This window comes from Rana temporaria, chromosome 10 (genome assembly GCF_905171775.1).
Source record: "Rana temporaria chromosome 10, aRanTem1.1, whole genome shotgun sequence".
Taxonomy (NCBI): domain Eukaryota; kingdom Metazoa; phylum Chordata; class Amphibia; order Anura; family Ranidae; genus Rana; species Rana temporaria.
In genome coordinates, this window is record NC_053498.1 from 126,044,694 (window position 1) to 126,065,418 (window position 20,725).

The 20,725-nt window shown below is 38.1% G+C and overlaps 1 protein-coding gene across 1 annotated transcript in view; it reads left to right on the top strand.

Moving 5' to 3' along the window:
• The first annotated feature begins 1,155 nt into the window (after positions 1 to 1,155).
• BARX2 (BARX homeobox 2) overlaps positions 1,156 to 20,725 on the top strand; it is a 50,628-nt gene continuing 31,058 nt past the window's right edge. The window contains exon 1 of the mRNA XM_040326223.1: positions 1,156 to 1,516. Within this exon, the coding sequence (XP_040182157.1) occupies positions 1,330 to 1,516 (187 nt within the window). The 5' untranslated portion in view covers positions 1,156 to 1,329. The remainder of the gene's footprint in view (positions 1,517 to 20,725) is intronic.

A 20,725-nucleotide genomic window follows, 5' to 3' on the forward strand; every position in this document is an offset into this window, starting at 1 on the left:
GATGCAGAGAGTCAGAAGATTTGAGGCATGCACATAGGCAAAATAGAGACAGACTGTGAGAGATACAAAGAGGACAGAGAGACTGTGAGAGTTGCAGAGAGTCAGGAAAAAGGACAGCCTGTTAAAACTGCAGAGTCAGAAATAGACAGCCTATCAGAGCTGCAGAGAGTCAGAAAGAGACAGCCTGTCAGAACTGCATTGAGTCAGAAAGGGACAGCCCGTCAGAGCTGCAGAGAGGCAGAAAGAGACAGCCCATCAGAGCTGCAGAGAGTCAGAAAGAGACAGCCCATCAGAGCTGCGGAGTCAGAAAGAGACAGCCCATCAGAGCTGCAGAGAGTCAGAAAGAGACAGCCCATCAGAGCTGCAGAGAGTCAGAAAGAGACAGCCTGTCAGAGCTGCAGAGAGTCAGAAAGAGACAGCCTATCAGAGCTGCAGAAAGTCAGAAAGAGACAGCCTGTCAGAGATGCAGAGTCAAGAAAAAAGATAGCTTGCCAGAGATGCAGAGTCAGGAAAGAGGCAGCCCATCAGAAATGCAGAGAGTCAGAAAGAGACAGCCTGTCAGAGCTGCAGAGTCACGAAAAAAGATAGCTTGCCAGAGATGCAGAGTCAGGAAAGAGGCAGCCTGTCAGAGCTGCAGAGAGTCAGAAAGAGACAGTCCGTCAGAGCTGCAGAGTCAGAAAGAGACAGCCTGTCAGAGCTGCAGAGTCACGAAAAAAGATAGCTTGCCAGAGATGCAGAGTCAGGAAAGAGACAGCCTGTCAAAGCTGCAGAGAGTCAGAAAAGACACAACCTGTCAAAGCTGCAGAGAGTCAGGAAAGAGACAGCCTGTCAGAGCTGCAGAGTCAGAAAGAGACAGCCTGTCAGAGCTGCAGAGTCATGAAAAAAGATAGCTTGCCAGAGATGCAGAGTCAGAAAAGACACAACCTGTCAAAGCTGCAGAGAGTCAGGAAAGAGACAGCCTGTCAAAGCTGCAGAGAGTAAGGAAAGAGACAATCGGTCAGAACTGCAGAGAGTCAAAAAGAGACAGCCTGTCAAAGCTGCAGAGAGTCAGGAGTGAGTAGAGAGACAGAATGTGATAGGTGCAGAGAGTGAGGAGAGAGACAGACTGCCAGAGATCCAGCAAGAGGGAAGAGAGTGCAGACAGAGGTGTGTAGGAGGCAGGCACAGAGGTAATGAGACAGCCCCCTCCCTACATTCACACAATGTGATCCGGGAGAAATCACACAGCACTCTGATTGACAGCTGGAGACTCCTAAAAAGGGAATTGCTATGAAGTTTATATAGAGGGGAGTGGAGAGGACAGCACAGAGTCACCCGGAACCCCCCAGCATGCACTGCCAGGCCGAGCTGCGGCTCTCCTCCCCAGGACAAATCAAGGCTGCCAGGCGGCGATACAAATCTTTTATGATCGATGAGATTCTATCCAAGGAGACGTGCGATTACTTTGAGAAGCTTTCACTGTATTCTGTGTGTCCTTCCCTGCTGGTCCGACCCAAACCCCTGCATTCGTGCCCCGGTGAGTGCCTGCTGAACTATATACACATACCACACTCTGCCCAGTCCAACTTACTCTGTGCCCATAGTGTTAGAGAAACAGTGCCTGGGGACAGCTATCAACTGCAGACACTGAAATCTTTTTCTGCCTGTCTGGATGTTTCCACCTATCTGCTTACTTCTTATGTTGGTACTTTACACATAGAGGTGCATTTTTTGGAGGGGGATAAAAGGTGACAACAGTGTATGACAACTGTATACAGAGACAAGCAGACTCTGCGCTATGAACACACACCTTCTAGAGACAATATTGGACCAATATGATTTATTTGATCTGCTGCTGCACACTGGTACACATCCTGCTATAAACAATATCATAATTTTGGCTGATGTTTACTAATCTGCTATATTGTGTAATACAGGTGTCAGCAACCTAAGGCATGTGAATTACCACAGTGGGCACACAAAGCCCATTTCAGTAGTACCCGAAGACTGATAGTCACATGTCACCAAAATTGTTTGAGATTTACTATTAAAACATAACTGTAGTAAAGTATTATCTAGTCTGTAGTGACATTAAAGTTTATTGTAGTAATTATATTAAAAAAAATTGTTAAATGAAAAAAAAAATAACATTAATATTCTGCATGCGCATGCTCCTTGCTGGGCAGCTGCATGCCCAACAGCTTTTACACATTACAGGCTTTGAGTGACGCGACTTAGCGTTTTATTTTTCTTGATCAGTCTGGAAAACAAATCTGTGTTTACCTCGAAGTGGATGGAGATTGAGGAGTTAAAAAATACACCAGATTGAGCTCAAAACTTCTTCACTTTAGACATTTCAATGTAACCAGCAGCATCCGTCATGGCCTGTTGGCAGAGAATAGTTAATGACTATGACTTGCTATTAACAGTACAACTGTGAGTGCAAATATTTAAAAATAAAAACTACGGCTACACTATTGTTCACCGGCATGTCGGTCCCATGCTTGTAAATTGACACCTAATGTGGAAAGGGTTGCAGACTCCTGGTGTCGACGGGGACAGAGTCATAACATATCAATGGGAATTTCTAAGTCACTTTACTTTCTAAGTAATTTCTAAGTTACACCCCCCCCCCTCTCTCAGCTGAGAGGAAACCATTGTAAAAATGACTCAAGAAATCACATACACTTTGGGGTTGATTTACTAAAGGCAACAAGACTGTGCACTTTGCAGTTGCTGCAGAGCTTAGTAAATGAGGTAAAGCTTCATTTTACAAAGAACAACCAATTACATGCAGTGTAAATAAAAAAAAAACGCATTGCACATGATTGGATGATGGAAGCCAGCAGAGCTCTCCCTCGTTTACTCTCTTCAAGCTCTGGAGCAAATGCACTTTCAAAAGTGCACAGTAAATTTGACTTTCGGAAATCAACTTTGTATTAATATTTGTATTAGGGTGATAACTGAAATTTGGAACAGCACACATATTTATTATTATCTGCTTGGATGACATTATGCTGAGACCTTGGTGTACAGTAGTTTTACCTGCCTGGAGGGGTCCCTGCCTTGGATCACATTTAATGGTAGCACTATAACACTTTGAAGTGTCAGTCCCTGATGTCCCTGCTCTACAGCAGCTGACTTCCCTACTTGTGTATATTATATACAGTGCACATCATCTGGAGGTTTATAAGATCATATTATTTTCTGGCCTTGTAAGGTGTTCTTTGATTTTGTTTGCTAAAAATTTACCAGCACGTCAATATAACAATATGGTAAAGTACTGCACAAATATTTAATACCTTCATATACTCTAATCAATGCACACAGAATGGAGGAACCATTCATGAAAACTGTAGCAGGACTACTGACCCCAGCAACCATATAAGTGGGACGACGACAAAGGATAAAACTTGACTGGATAATATAGGCCATATTTGACAGTTCCACAATTATTACATGCAGTGTTCTCTTATCGTGGTTTCGTTTTATCGCTGACAAGTGTGTCTACCCCAACAACAAACTCTTATGCCTTTAACTAACTGACATTAATTTACATTTTAATTATGCTTAATTGTTTTCTGATACAGTTTAATTGTAATCAATTTTAAGAAGCAAAAGTACCCCTTGAACTCATGTGAAGTACTTATACAATCTCTGAGATATAGATTATGTATATATATATTGTTTGTGTGGGTTTTGTGTGGGTTTTGTATACAGAAAATAATCAATGACTTTAAAAATAATATATATATATATATATATATATATATATATATATATATATAAGTCTTCTGGATAAACAATTGTCATGTTCTTGTACGTATATATTATAGATTATAGTTGAATATATAGTTGAGTCTCTTATTTCTTACTGGTGACTGCAATGCCTGTATGTCACTTATGTTTGTAAGATGTAATTTTTGTTTTCTGGATCATAAGATAAATGTGACGTAAAAGTGTGCATTCTGACTATATATACACTCTACCTGTACAAATGTTAAATGTCAAAAGTCCAACACTACAATTGAATTGTAATCTTACTGTTGGTTTCAGTCTAGACTCAAACCCCAAATATAATTACACTGGTGGGTTCTGTCTAAGGTGCAGATCTGGTAATTTAGTAAAAAAAAAAGAAAAAAATGGACTGTTTTTTCTTTTTTCGCTGTTATTGTTTCTTTGCAAAAGTCTCTGATCTATTTAGTATATGCATGAATGTGAGTCAGGGACCTTAGAGTGTATGCTTCTTGAGGGTAGGGATTTATGTGAAGTACAATGTATCGGTAAAACGCTGCGTAAAATGGCGGCGCTATATAATTACCTGAAATAAATAAAATAATATTAAAAATCCATAAAGTAAATGAATGATTGAGAGAGAAAAAAGACTAAGTTGCATAGCACAACACGGAAAACAAGACCAATAATAAGCGAACAAAGCCGAGAGGGATTTTCATTATCTTCATGTATTCATAAAGGTCTAGTTATTAACAGTGGAAATTCACTTTTATTCTCCTTATTTTTGGAACAACTTTAAATTAAGCTCATTTGCACCATAATTTATCCAATAAGAAAACAGGCCAGAGAGATCCATTTTGTGGGTGAAAACCTTGTCAAGTGTTGAAAAAACAATTACACCTCCCACACATAATTTATCGATGGATGCAGGCTAGGGAAAAAAATCATTTTGGTTTATAGATTTTTTTTTATTATTTAGCAAGTCTAATAATTTTATGACATTACATGTCATCTAGAATTTTTATAAACTGAAACTTTTTTTTACAAAGCGAGGTACAATTAAATTAATTCAGCTATGATACCAAATTTTATACAAAGTACGTTTTAAAAGAACGACATAGAACTGAATGAAAGGTTTATATAGTCAGGAGAGAAGGAAAGGTCACCCAAAGTTGTGTATGAGACACATATGACAGTTTTACAGGCGAGATATAAAAAAGTGAGGCAAACCAAATAATGCAGACAGAATGCCCCCCTCCCTCCCACAGAAGTGTATGTATGATATATAGGATCCATTCACATGATGACCATATACATTTTAATTTGGCAGCCAAAGACCCTTTTATTTTATAGATATTCATTCACAGAATCTGATCATTTCTTCCCTAGAGCTAACACTCTATTTGCTTGCACAGAATGCTGGGAGAGGTCAGGCGAAGGATGTAGACTGGTGGAGAGCTGCTGAAACATATTTATGGGCTGAGCATTTTATAAGACTTGTTGAATGAAAAGAGACTTTTGGACAGTAAAAACCATCAGTGCACAATTGGGCTTTTGTGTGCGGAAACATTTGTGTATTTTCACAATGCAGCCTGTCAAAGCAATGAATGGTTGGCATGGACTAGAAGTTCACAATACTGGACAGTTTTATTGTCATTATATGTCCAGCTGACAGAGATCTGCTACAGGGTTACACCAACATTATGGCAGCAGAAAGAAATACTTTAATGGCTGACAGATAAGAACTGTTTTAGGGAATCATTCAGAACTTTGATTGTTTCCTTTGACATAAAACATTAGTGAAGAGATATTAGGAAAAACAAATCAACGCTATATAAGATAAAAGCATCAAAACTAAAATTGAAAAGCTTGTAAACTGTACAGTATAAACATCTTATCTCGCCAATGTGAAAAGGTTTAACATCAGATAAGACAATTATTTTTTTTGTTTTATGATAATTAAAGTGTCGATTTTTTTCAAACATGACTTTGTTATAAAATCCTCACCAATATGCCAAAATAGCCAAATCTAGAGAATTCATTCTAATCTGAGAATTGAACAACGAAACTAGATACGAATGTGTTCATGTGTTATCTTCCATGGGATCTCTTAACTTGACACAACATATACAAATGTCATCACTGGAGCATTGCCCCTTCCTGATATCAATGACAGTGTTAACAATTTTGATTAGTTATTGAAAGATGACTTAAAGTAAATATTTACATAATAAAAATATTGCAAATATAGAATTTCACTAACTAGACAAATACAATTTTTTGCTGACTTTTTGACTCCAGATTACTTTTACAGTTAAGAATTTAACTCTAGTTGCCACTATTGTAAATAATATTCTGAAGCAAATGGACTGCTTTCTGCAACATAAGGCACAACAATGGCATCACATAATTTGCTTTAAGTAATGAAGCAAAATATCTAGCTGCAGTGTATACAAACGGAAATATATTTGCATTGGAACATAATGAGCTATATAAACATTAATATGTATTTGTTGCCAAAAAGAAGTAGAAACTAATCATGCAGACTCTTCTATATATAATTTATTTTTATTTTTTAAAAACACAGAACTAATATCAAAGTAAAATATCCCTAACTGATGTTTATATAGTATTTCTCAAATTTATAAGATAAAATAGAGTTTTATATAAATTGATATCATGCATTTTTACAAATTTAATTCTATTTAAATAAATTGAAATAATTTGATTCTTACTGGAAACAACAAAACTAACATATGCAGTCTGTTGAGGGTAATATTCTGCACTTTATTACTATATTCTTCATGCCATTTCTTTCCCATTTCATGCAAAGAGCTTTGTTAAATAATTACAACTAATCCCCACAGTGGAAAAATTGATTTATTAACATAACTGATACCTTTCTTACCAATAAAATCTGCAAAGATCCCAACACACCCGAATCCACCTAGAATCCTCTTGTAAGAATATGCGAGTGCAATACTCTTCATTCCCGATAATCATAACTTTGATAAATACAAATCGGGTATCACTCCCTAAATTATTAGAACGTGACATTTTACACTTCTCACATCCTAAATTCAACTGTCTATTTATATTTCTACAAAATAAGTATGCAAAAACCCAAATTTGGAAAATAATTTTTATTACAGCTTCTCTACGCATTATCATATATTCATATTCGAAATGGCTTCTTCTGATGTATTTGTTGGCAATCTACATTTAAAACAAATAAATAAAACGACACTGAGAACTTTGGAAAAGTTAAGACACATTAATAAATATTGTGAAGAAGCAGTAATTCTTAACTATAAGCATACAAACGTTACACAAACGTAATAGTCACCAGTGAATTCAGTGGAATTAGAACACGTGTCTGCTTCTATGTAATGTCAGCTCTTTTAATTACTCATTTGCCCTTAAATCCTTCATATTATGCAGACAGTCATCATATAGATTACAAAAACTGTGTTCAGTCTGGAATAAAACCGATTGCCATATGACAGAAACAGAATAAATTCAAAATTTATCAATTTGTTAGTGAATAATATTAGAATAGTAATAAACTTCTTTAAAATACAGTAAATTGTGTGCATAAGATCCCTGCAATGATAATAAAGCACAATATATGTATTTATATTAAAGAACAAAGGTCATAATTGTAATATTCATAAAATATGAATCAAGCAGATCCATATTTCAGGAATGACCATTGTACGTTTCCCAATTAAACCTAATTCTAACCTTTAAACCTTAAGCCAGTGAGGATAAAAGTGAAGTATCGTTTCTGGGTTTTGTTGCACATTATGAAGATTTTTAATCTCTTGTAGATAGCCTTTCCAAAAAATTTAAAATACTGTAAATGATAACATTTTCTAACATCAATATTTAATGTGAAGTTTACTAAAAGTAGCATGCTTCATATACTAGCATGGATGAGGTCCATAACGCGCTAACAAATATGAGATCCTTCTGTCAGTGGCAGCTGCTGGCTGGCACTGTTTTGTTCTTGTAATGAACTGCAGACCGTACAGAGATGTGTTCCATACAACATGTCCTAAAAAAAAATTTGATTTCAATTCCACTATCTTGTGAGCAGTGAACTCTGATTTTAGATCTTTATTAGAAGATTTGGTGCACTATCCCTTGGGAGGACAAAGAAGACGGTATAAAGTCTGTTTTTAAATTGTATGGGGCTGAAAACAACACAGGCTTCTATTTCTATAACTGCATCAATGGGCTGCAAATTAGTCTGTGCCACAAAAGTGCACTTCGCTGGTTATACAAATCCTCCACCCCTAACAACAGCTACAAGTGCCGAAAATATGACAATCCCAAAAGTGGCTGCTTTAACTTAAAATGTATTTGCACATAATTGGGTGTCCAAAATCAACACAAGTTGACATTGATAAGTGGAAAATATAACTCCATTATGAGGCCATCCATACACAAGCAAACTTATCATCAATCACAATAAAAGATCTGCCAACTGCTTTAGTTATTGTCCTCAAGCTACCAACATCCACATTTATCCCCACACACTTTAAAAAGACAGTTGCCTGTTAGCATTGTTAATGAAGGGTGATCAGAAAATACAGAGTAGGGGGGATGGGACTTTATAGGTGCAATTAGTACAAGGACATACCAAATTGAATAAAATCACAATTTATTAAAGTTACAAGGGTACAATATTATACAATACATGAACAGCTTTATGGTCATTCAAGACGTGTTATTGTAGCTCCTATAGTTGTTCCCACATCGTAATCCTACATGTTCCGCCTTATGGCTTCCTCGGAGACAAACGTGGTTTTGTGGCTACTATATGAATGAACAGAAAGCCATTTACAAACAATACATGTAATGTTATATCAACACTGTACATAAAGTATACAATACATTTAATACATGAATGCATCTTATCCATTAGCAAGAGTTCCCTAAATAGAATTATACCTCATCGATGGAAAGTAAAATCCAGTTATCGCCAATCACACAGAAATAGGAGTCTGTCCATAAAGCTGTTCATGTATTGTATAATATTGTTTTTATGTACCCTTGTAACTTTAATAAATTGTGATTTTATTCAATTTGGTATGCCCTTATACTAATTGCACCTATAAAGTCCCATCCCCACTACTCTGTATTTTCTATATCCTTATGCGTATGTTGGTGCTTTAACACAGTATTTTTAAATTCTGGACCACTTAACTACATATAGAAGGGTGATCAGTATTTACACAAAGACATTTTCAGTCATGTTGGAAAATTCTTCCTTCAATACTGCAGAATTCCTTATCACTCCAAGCTCAGGGCACAGACACATCAGACAGTTTTTTTCAGCATCTAAACAATCAGACATCCTTTGGGTCAACAATCAACAAGGCTAGGTACATTATAACTGTTTTAGGAAAACGCATACCATTTTTGTAAAATTAGTGTTTCCTCCTACACTATCACATATAGGCCTCGTACACACGACCAGTTTCCTCGGCAGAATTCAGCTTCCGACCGAGTTTCTGGCTGAATTCTGCCGAGAAACCCGGCCGTGTGTACACTTTCGGCCGAGGAAGCCGACGAGGACCTCGGCGAGGAAATAGAGAACATGTTCTCTATTTCCTCGTTGTTCTATGGGAGCTCTCGTCCCGCCGAGCTCCTCGGCGGCTTCAGGGCTGAACTGGCCGAGGAACTCGATGTGTTTGGCACGTCGAGTTCCTCGGCCGTGTGTACGGGGCCTACAGTACGACAGACACAGACCATCTGACTGCCGTTGGTCGGGAACTATTGTTTGGATTGGTTCATTTGTACAAAGTAGTCAGCAGAGAGTTTAACCAGTGGATTAAAGATCATTTGATTGATATTTCCTATTATACTGTAAAGCTGTGTACACACGATTGGTTTGTCCGATGAAAACAGACCGATGGACTGTTTTCATCGGACAAACCGATCGTGTGTGGGCCCCATCGTTTTTTTCTTCCCATCAGTGAAAAAAAAATAGAACATGTTTTAAAATGTTCCTATGGATAAAAAAACAATAGAAAAATCCAATCGTCTGTGTGGAACTCCATCGGACAAAAATCCATACATGCTCAGAATCAAGTCGACACATGCTCGGAAGTATTGAACTTCATTTTTTTCAGCTCGTCGTAGTGTTGAACGTCACCGCGTTTTGGCACGATCGGATTTTTGACTGATGGTGTGTAGGCAAGACTGATGAAAGTCAGCTTCGTCGGATCCGATCGTGTGTACAGGGCTTCAGTCTCGGTTCACATTGAGGCGGCTTCAAAGTCACCCGACTCTGAAGCCGCACAGCGCAACTTCAGCGTGGCTTGCAAATTACTTCTTTAATAGAAGTCAATGCAAGCTGCCCCGAAGTCACCCCCAAGTAGTACAGGGACCTTTTTCTAAGTTGGAATGACTTGAATCGCTCTAATTAGAACGATTCCATTGCACTGAATGGAGCGCGACTTGTCAGGTGGCTAAGTTGCCTGACAGGTCACCCCAGTTTGAGCCAAGCCTAAGGGGTTGATATACTAAGGGGAAATAGACTGTTTACTTTGAAAGTGTAGTTGCACTCTGCAAGGGAATTATCCCCACAGCTTAGTAAATATGTTAAAGCTTCACTTTGCAAAAAATATCCAATCACACGCAAGGAAAAAAGAAATGCATTTTTACTTGCACATGATTGGATAATGGAAGTCAGCAGAGCTTCATATTTACTAATCTTTGGAGCAAATCTCCTTGCAGAGTGCAACTGCACTTGCAAAGTGAACAGCCTGCTTACTTTCAGTAAATCAACTATATGCCCAATCTAAGGCCTCCCTGATTGCATACAAATTGAAAGTGTTTAAGTTTGACCTCATATTACATGGTTTAAATTAAATTTAAAGGAAAATTGTACAATAAAATTGTATAATGCATGGCAAGCCTTAGTTCAATTATTGATAAAGATGCTCAGATTGGTTAGATCAATAGTGGATTGAAAATGAAAATTTAAGGCATAACCACAGAGTGGCACTGTGGATATCAAAATAGTACGTATGTGTCATGTCCTATTGATCTGAAATACTATTGGGGAGATTAATACTGGTCTTTATAGGCACTGAGATACACAAAGTAAACATTTTAATACCTTTATTACCTATTTGAATTTAAAAAATAGAAAGTATGTCTGGTTTTTGTTCTTCTAAATTAAATTTGTAATAAAAAATATTGAAATTTTAACTTTGTGTATCTCAGTGCCTATAAGGTCCAGTATTAATCTCCCCAATAGTATCTTAGATCAGTAGTGGAATCAGCGTGTGCGTGTTCAGCCAAGGTAGAATGTAACAGGAAAAAAAAGGAAAAAACAGCCCTTATCAGTCATATATCACTAGGTCAAGCAACTAATGTGATTACTTAAGCCTAGTACACACAATGAGATTATCAGACAAAATGATCGTCTCCATATCGAAAACAAATAGGTTACTAAATTACGAAAATTCTCGTATGACAGAAAAAAAATTCAGAAGTGATGTAATGTGTTGTAGTGTATTTGTATTCTATTTTAGAACGAAAAAAAACTCTGCTGATTAAACAAAAATCTTACAATCTGGTACCGTACGAGATGTAAATGTTTGTTTTTGTCTCTTCGGAAAACTTTGGGTGAAAGCTGTGTACCAACGATCTGATTATCGCATGATCACCGCGTCAAAAGCAGTGTTTTTTGTACGATATTCTGATCGTGTGTACCGGGCTTTACACTTCTATTAGCCAGTAGGGTCGAGGAAATCATGCAAGTTTAAAATACAGCGAGGTACATATCACTATGTGAACCAAGCCTAATACAAAATGAGGAACTTTGACATCACCAAATCTAAAGCATAGAGGCAACTAGAATCTGATGATAGAATAGATATAATAACTTCTTACACAAACACCATAAAATTGGCACAATTCAATAAAAAAAATGAAGACACATTGCAGAGGAAAAACTGAATAATTTCTCAACTATACAGAGCTAATATCTCAGATATACAAGTCGAACATAAAAACACAGAGACAGAAAATATACTGCTAGTTACTAAAGGGGCGCCAGGCTCTGCTAGAGAACTGACATGTCCTTATAATAATACTCAAGGACACCAACTTGCCGCATTCACCATAATAAACAGTTTTTAGTTTCTTGTTTTTAAAGGACTTAAGAAAGAAAACAGTTTAATTGTGCTGAATTGATGTGTACACATTTGCATTATTACTGCTTGAAAATGCACATTTATTTTTTGTCACAATTAAGCAGACTACCAGCCTAGCAGCTTTTGGGCCAGATCCACGTAGAATTGCAGTTGCACCGCGTATCAGAGATACGCTACGCCGCCGTACCTTACCTGGCGGAATTTCGAATCCTCAACGATTTTGCGCCGTAAGTTACTGCGGCGTAGTGTATTTCTGGCGGCGGAATTCAAATCAGCGATTAGGGGGCGTGATTTATTTAAATTAAGCGCGTCCCCGCGCCGAATGAACTGCGCATGCGTCGTCCCGAAATTTCCCGCCGTGCATTGCGCTAAATGACGTCGTTAGGACGTCAATTTTTTAACTTAGACGTGAGTTACGTCCATCCCTATTCACGGACGACTTGCGCAAAAAAAATTTCAAATTTCGACGCGGGAACGACGGCCATACTTAACATGGCAAGTCTATCTATACGCCGCAAAATACCAGCTTTAACTATACGCCGGAAAAAGCCGACTACAGACAACGTTAGAAAATGCGACGGCCGCGCGTACGTTCGTGGATCGTTGTTAATCGCTAATTTGCATACCCGACGCGGAAAACAACGCAAACTCCACCCAGCAGGCACCGAAGTATTGCATCTAAGATCCGAAGGCGTTCACCTGTCGGATCTTACCCAAATGCCGTCGTATCTTGGTTTGAGGATTCAAACTAAAGATACGACGCGGGAAATTTGAAAGTACGCCTGGCGTATCAGTAGATACGCCGGCGTACTTGCTCTGTGGATCTGGCCTTTTGCAACCAGTAATATGCCATCTTACAAACAATCAGGTTTTAAAAATTGTTCCTATGTATGTATGTATGTTCAGCCACATGTCATATTTCAGACCTCTTCCGTTTTATTTATTATAATAAAGTCCAAGAATGGCTAAAACACCAGGTTCTAGAATGATAGACAAAACCTGATGTTATAAGATTCGTTTTTACGCTTCTAGATTTTCCCCTGTGTTCAGAGGTGTACATCCGTACCTGTATGCATGCATACGCTTGGATCTGGATTTACCATACAGCTTCATCCTGTCATTGATTTACATAGATGGTTGTACGCAACAGCTGTGACTCCCGGGCACAGAAATACAGCTGATATTTACACTGTATGGCCCTCTACACCCATATGCATGAGCCCTGATTGCCCACCATTTCTAACAGTACCATTTATTTTGCTAAATAATGAATGGAGGGGGGGGGGGGGGAATTACATGACCCAGAGGCAGTAAACCAAAGAACTGATTAAAACTTTTTAACTTAAAGAGTCATGTAACTTTTACTAGGCGATCAGTGTTTACTTCAAACATCCAATTATGTGTGAGGAAGTTCGGAAATGTTAAATTGAGTTTCACATGATTGAGTGGTTGAGGTACCTAGAAGTTCCTGGGCAAATGAGAAATCCTCCTATCTTTGGAAATAAAGAACTCTGTCTAACTGTCAGCATGCATTTCTTAGGCCCCGTACACATGACCGAGTTTCTCGGCAGAATTCAGCCAGAAACTCGGTCGGAGCTGAATTCTGCCGAGAAACCCGGCCGTGTGTACACTTTCGGCCGAGGAAGCCGACGAGGACCTCGGCGAGGAAATAGAGAACATGTTCTCTATTTCCTCGTTGTTCAATGGGAAATTTCAGCTCGCCGAGGTCCTCGGCGGCTTCACAAGGAACTCGACGTACAAAACGATGTGTTTTGCCCGTCGAGTTCCTCGGTCGTGTGTACGCGGCCTTAGTCTTCAGCAAAATCTTGTGATTTATATACCATTACAATTTGTCCTGGTGGAGGTTTTAAATGTATTTATACTTTTTATACAATTTATATATGATAAACTGTATTAAACCTAAATAAGGGATCTAAGGCATTCCAAAAGCTTACATATATTTATTTAGCTTGTTAGCCAACAAAGGGTATCACTTAATGCGCACTCGTCGCGTCACTGGGAACACAATGCGCGTGCCCGGCGGCCGCGATGGCCACCCGCGATTGCCCAGTAACTGAGTAACCAGTAACTGAGCAGAGACGTGGAGCTCTGTGTGTAAACACAGAGCTCCCCGTCCTGTCAGGGAGAGAGGAGACCAATCTGTGTCCCTTGTACATAGGGACACAGATCGGTTACCCCCCCCCCTTCTCCCTACAGTTAGAACACTCAATAGGCTACACATTTAACCCCTTCCCCGCCAGTCACATTTATACAGTAATCAATGCATATTTATAGCACTGTTCACTGTATAAATATGAATGGTCCCAAAAATGTGTCAAAAGTGTCCGATATAATGTCGCAGTCCCGAAAAAAAATGCAGATCTCTGCCATTCCTAGTAAAAAATAAATACAAAAAAAATCATTATGTCCCCTATTTTGTAGGCAATATAACTTTTGCGCAAACCAGGTTATTGCGATTTTTTTTTTTTTTTATAAAACATTCTCTACCGCTCTAGTATATAAATCCCATATATTCAACATTTCTACCCTTATAGCTAATAATTCCTTGATGGTTTTTATAGTTAAAAGAAATGTTCTATAAATCTTTGAATTAGATATGAATTACATTTTCTTTCCAGTGTCACAGAGAAGCTGTCTGTGTTTTAAAGTAACAGAAAACCAACCCACACTATAACTGGGAACCATTTATACAAATACAGTGTTGTTGCCACCTCAGTCACTGGCTGTTCTCACTACTAATCCCCAGTGGGCAGATCTTGCATATGAGGTTTATATGCTATAAAACAATTCATTTTTTGAACTGCCAATAGTAGACTTACATCCAGGTTAATGAACAGACATAGGAGGTAGCCTATTCCAAAGACATACACAACTTAACAATCATATTGCTGAACACAGATCTTCTGATGACCTGAAATTTCAGGAAAATTAAGTTCACATTTCTATAATGCACGCACCAACATATTGTATATTTAGCGCCTTCTGCTCCGTACATTCTGGTGTAGTGAAACCGGATCTCATCCAAATGTCAGCAAATCAAGTCACAGGCACAATTCTAATTGTATATCCAGAATAAGGTGCTAACAAGTGAACACCCCCCTATAATATACTGTGAGTTGTCAGTCTGGTTGACAGGCACGTATAATGATGTCCGGTCGGACACACAAAGAAATGCTAATTGAGGATTTAAGTGTGACTGTGGCAGTGCTAGAGATAGAGAAGCAGGTGTGTGTGTGTGTGTCAGCACATCTATATACGTATAATGAAATGGAATTATGAAATACATCCTTATCTTATGGGGGGAAGATGGTCAGTATATGAGTAGATAGGATTTCATCCTCTTCATTTTACATTATGTGCAAATCTACATGAACAAAATACACTCATTTCACTATGCACCAGGGAAGTCACGATTCATCTTCTAATAAGACCCTTTTCACACTGAGCCGCCCATAGCGTCGGAGGTAAAACGCCGCTATTTTTACAGCCGATGCTATGGGTGGATTTGCGGCGCATTTCGGCTGCTAGTGGGGCGCTTTTAACCCCCGCTAGTGGGCAAGAAAGGGTTAAAACTGCCCGCAATGCGCTGCTGAAACTTTGCTGTCCCATTGATTTCAATGGGCAGGAGCGGTAAACACACCACTCCTTCACCGCTCCAAAGATGCGGCTAGGGGGACTTTTTTTTACCGTCCTGCTAGTGCAATTCTCCAGTGTGAAAGCCCTCGGGCTTTCACACTGGAGCAGCTGTTTGAGGGTGGATTGCAGGCGCTCTTTTTAACGCTATAGTGCCTGCAATATGCCCTCAGTGTGAAAGGGGTCTTAGTCTTACATTAAAGTGGAACACCAACCTATCACTTATGTGCACTGTTGATATACAAATATCCAGACTGGTTAACCTACCAAAATATTTTTAATTCTGTTTAGCCTTGCTTGTGTTTCATATTCTCCTACCACACTATATAGGAGGGTAACTTCATCATTTACAGCAGGGGTAGGCAACCTCGGCCCTTCAGCTGTGGTGAAACGACAAGTCCCATGAGACATTGCAAGACCCTGACAATCACAGGTAAGACTCGAAGAGGCATGATGGGATTTGTCATTTCAAAACAGCTGGAGTGTCGAGGTTGCCTACCCCTGATTTACAGCATATAGTGCTACACCTTCCTGTGTCACCTCCACAAAGCTCATTGTTTTATAAATGAGTATAATGTGTATCATCATATTAGTGAGGTCCTCCACCTGTGTTCCTCGTCCTGTAAGCCAACTAAAATTCAGCTCCTTCATCCCCCAATGCCTGAAACATGACAGCACTTCGCAATGCAAAAGTCCTATTTATTAAAACTGTGTAACTTCCGACTATTGGTCTGATATCTGAGAAGTTAAAATAAAGACAGATTTCCAGTAAATATGCTAGAAGTATTTGAATTTTTTTTTTTTATGAATGCCCAGTTGGACTCAAGGATCGATTTTATATTTAATTTGTGTTTAATAAAACAAAAGACGTTACAAAGTTATAGGGAGGATAAGCATCCCTCAGATAAGAAGCATTTCCATAAGAGCTATCACACACAGCAGTTATGATATGGCTGATGTATACTGCACACCCCTCTGATTACAATATTTAGCCGTTCAAACTTATAAAAGAGGAAAAAAACATCATAACTAATCATGCCTGTTGCATCCCGTCTATTGGATCATCTGAAGTCCGGTGACTAGACCTGCTTTTGTAGTTTTGGTATTTGTTGCTGTGCAGAGCAATAACAATATAACTGCTCTGCTTACCAAAATGATTTTCATATTTTTTTAAGGCTTTTAAGAAGTAGACAATTTTAATAAATACCCTACATGTATTTTTTCTTCTAGGCAAATAAAAAAAAAATTGCCACTGTTAGCATGCTTAACCTCCCTGGCGGTATGATTCTTTCAGATTTTAGGTACTGAAAGCGGTACCATTATTTTTTATGGAAATTTGGCATTTTATATTGTAGGCCTGCAATTCTTAGGAATAACTCTTTTAAATTTGTCCCAACAAGAGTCTAGTAGACATCCCGAGTATAATAAAATTTGAAACACAAAATCATAAATTATAATATAATAAATAAATATGAATAATTATAACAAATAATATAATAATAATAAAAAATATTACTTTCAGTGTTTGATGACGAATTTCCCCACAAATCACTATCACTCAATTATGCAAGTGATTCTAATTTATTATCGCTGTTTTTTAGCTGGTCTAAAACTCTTTGGTTGCTATGGACAATCTCCAGTTTCCAGGCAGAAAGAACAGTTTTTATTATATAAAAGTGCATGTAGGACACTGGGCAGACCACTAGGGACAAAGGGGGCTGTATTTTTTACATACAGTACTGTAATCTATAAGATTACAGTATACTGTATGTATTGTGTGTATTTACTTTTTTGAATTTGGTGCCGATCTCCGCCCCCGTGCGTCGTAACATCGTAGGGAACAGAGCTCGGTGGCACACGGGCACTGTCAATCGAGCAAGGAGGACACAGCTCGATCACACAGCGGGGAAACATCACAGGATCCAGGGACAAGGTAAGTAAACTCTGCCTGTGGACACTGCGAGGTGATCCCGAGTCTGACTCGGGGTTACCGCTTTTGGTGCTGAAATTCCACCCCGAGCCAGACCGCTGAGGGGGTTAATGCATTATTAATTTGAATAACTAATATTAAGTTACATTACTGTGGAGTAGGCTGTAGGCTTTAATACTTTATACATTTTATAAATATATATATTTATATAATACTGGTAAATGGCTGAATAACAAGAAGTTTGTTAAATGGTTAGACTTTTTCTCATACTAAGCTTCAAGTTCATTGTCTCTAATCTGCTGAGGATTAAACATTGCTATTAAATTTATTGTATCTATAAAAGTACACCCCAGGGTAATCAGTGAGAGGTATAATGTCATTTTTTACAAAGGTAATTCTTCCACGTGCACAATAGCTTGATGAAGAAAGGCACCTAGACATTTATAGAGCCAGTATTTATTTAGACTTTAAAGTTGTATTGTTTCCTTGTTTATGTCCTGACATTATACTGTGTAATGGCCCGGAAGTGGCGAATCAACAAAATCATACGTATATTGTAATGTTACCTCTTTTAAATGTTTTCTTTAAAATAAATGAATGTACATTAGTCATCAAACTAAGTAGCCTAAACATATTTCCCTGTATTTTATAACTAGAGCCTAATAACTAAAATGCTAATTAACCTACCTAATGTAATCCATAAATCTAAAACCTCATTACATATTAATAATAAAATGAGATGCTACATTCAGTCATTTGTATTGGTGCCATAGAGAACATAATAACAAAGTCTTCTACAAATCACAAGTGCTTGTTAATACACAGAGGGATTCTCCAGCTTGGTGGAAAACTTCTGTTTAGATGAGCAATGATAGGGTAAAGGAAAGAAAACTATCTTCCTGTAGATGCTGCTAGCACCCTTTGTCCGTGTTATGAACTGATTTGAGGACAAGGCAATATCTTACTGCCTCCTCTTCTCAGCAATATGTCTCGCTATCTATACCCTGCCTACGGTTGGCTGTACACAATTTGAGAAACAAAAACAACGTTGCCGTTTTGAGCTTTCTTTGTGGTTATTTGGCACACTGGTGTAGTAATGGGCACTTTCCACTATTGATAGCAGTTTTAATTTTACAAAAAGTTATTTCAACACACTGGAACATCTATTCATGACTGATAGTTGATTGTACCCTTTTCAACTGAGTAAAGGAAAGAAAGTATTCACTCTGTGAATCTGTATCTATTTGTCTGCTACATTGGGAAGAAAAAGGAGGTTGCTCCCAACACTGTCTAAATGATTTGAGGATTTGTAGTTGTTATGGTGCCATTGCTTTACTTTAAGACATCTGCCTACCTGTCTAGGCAATTTCTATTTAGATATATACAAAAAATGTGTTGTGCTGTTTCCTTAAATCCACCAAATAGTTATTGATACATAAACATATATAAATAATGTGCAATAAGTCAATAAATAACTTAAAGTCCTACGTAATATAATTAAAGATTCCAGTGTGAAAAAAATGCATTGCAGCCACCAACTCCAGTGCTCCAACCACTAACACACACGGCTGTTTAACAGAAGCCCAAACCTCAACACACAGGAGGTATTACAGCACTTTATAAAGCAATCCTCAGATCCCAGATGGATGGATGGCTCTCGCTCTCATTGTAAATGGTAGTGACAGCATATTGCACAATATACCTCATATGTAAACAAAGAGCAAAAAGAACTTCATGGTGTAGTATTTCCCAATTTGTTTTTTTTTATTAAAATTAAAGACATGGACTCACAAGAGAAAAGAAAAATTAGATTGCAAAACTACTGTTGTTCGTCCGGACGGAAGTAATGACATTACCACTAAGCTTTACCCTACACGTTTTATCCTACAAAACATGTTTCAGGGGCATTGGATGCTCCTGGAAGATGTTCCAGCAGTGGTGGTTTTGCGATCTGTCATGTATTTTATTTTATTCTGTGTTCAAATATTGGTGAGTGCTGTAGTTTTCATAATTTTGAGTGATATTTAAGCACTTTGCAATTCTGTATATAATTACTCACTCTTTATTTGGGGGATACAAACATGTAATTCTTACTTACCGTATATACTCGAGTATAAGCCGACATGAATATGAGCAGAGGCACCTAATTTTACCACAAAAAAAATGGGAAAACGTATTGACTCGAGTATAAGCCTAGGGTGTCCATCTGCATGCCTTACTGTGTCCATGTCCATGCCTCACTGTGCCCATGCCTCACTGTGCCTATGCCTCACTATGCCCATGACTAGACTGACGTTTAACATGGGAGTCTATGGAAGGGGTGTCTGGCTTTGAAAGATCGGTGCTTTCCAGCCTTAGGTCCCCAGACAACAAACTTTGTACACTTGTAGAGGAAGCTAAATGTGTGCCAAGTTCTGGATCCAGGGGTTCTACGGCCGGAAGGTACCGGGTCCCCAAAGATCAGGCGCAAAAAAGTGACGAGTATAAGCCAAGAGGGGCATTTTTTGCACAAAAGAAGTGCTGAAAAACTTGGCTTATACTCGAGTATATACGGTACATTTCCTCAAAAATATAATAAATTTTGCCAATCAATATATCTTTTCTTCTTACCAAGAAAAGAGGTGTATGTTTAGGAGCTGATTTACGAAAGCAAAATAGACTGCACTTTGGAAGGAATTTTCTCCAGAGCTTAGTAAGTGAAGTGAAGCTTCACTTTGCAAAGAATACTCAATCACAGGCAAAGGAAATACATTTGCTTGCACATGATTGGATGATGGAAGTCAGAAGAGCACCCCCCATTTACTAAGCTCTGGAGCGAATTCCTTTGCAGAGTGCAATTGCACTTGCCAAGTGTACAGTCTATTTGCCTTTACTAAATCAACTCCACAGTTCCAAGAAGAAGGAAAGTTTGATACTATAAACAGGGACTTTTTCTTTGATCAGTGGATCAGGAATCACACCGATCAAACTAGATCTTTTATTATTATTTTTTTACCAGGATCCAAGGATTCTCTCTTAGGACACGCATTGTGGTTTCTTTAATAAATGAGTGGAAACTGTTTGCTTGGGAACACGAAAGTTAATTTAGCTAAGTAAATAAGGTGAAGTTGTGTAATTTGGAAACATGTGCAAAAGAAATAAAAAAATAACTGCACAATTTAATATCTGTAGTAAAGCATAGCTCAACCTTATTCGCTTAGCAAAGTAATCTCTTTGCTAAGTGAACAATGTGTATTATGTCAATAAATCAACC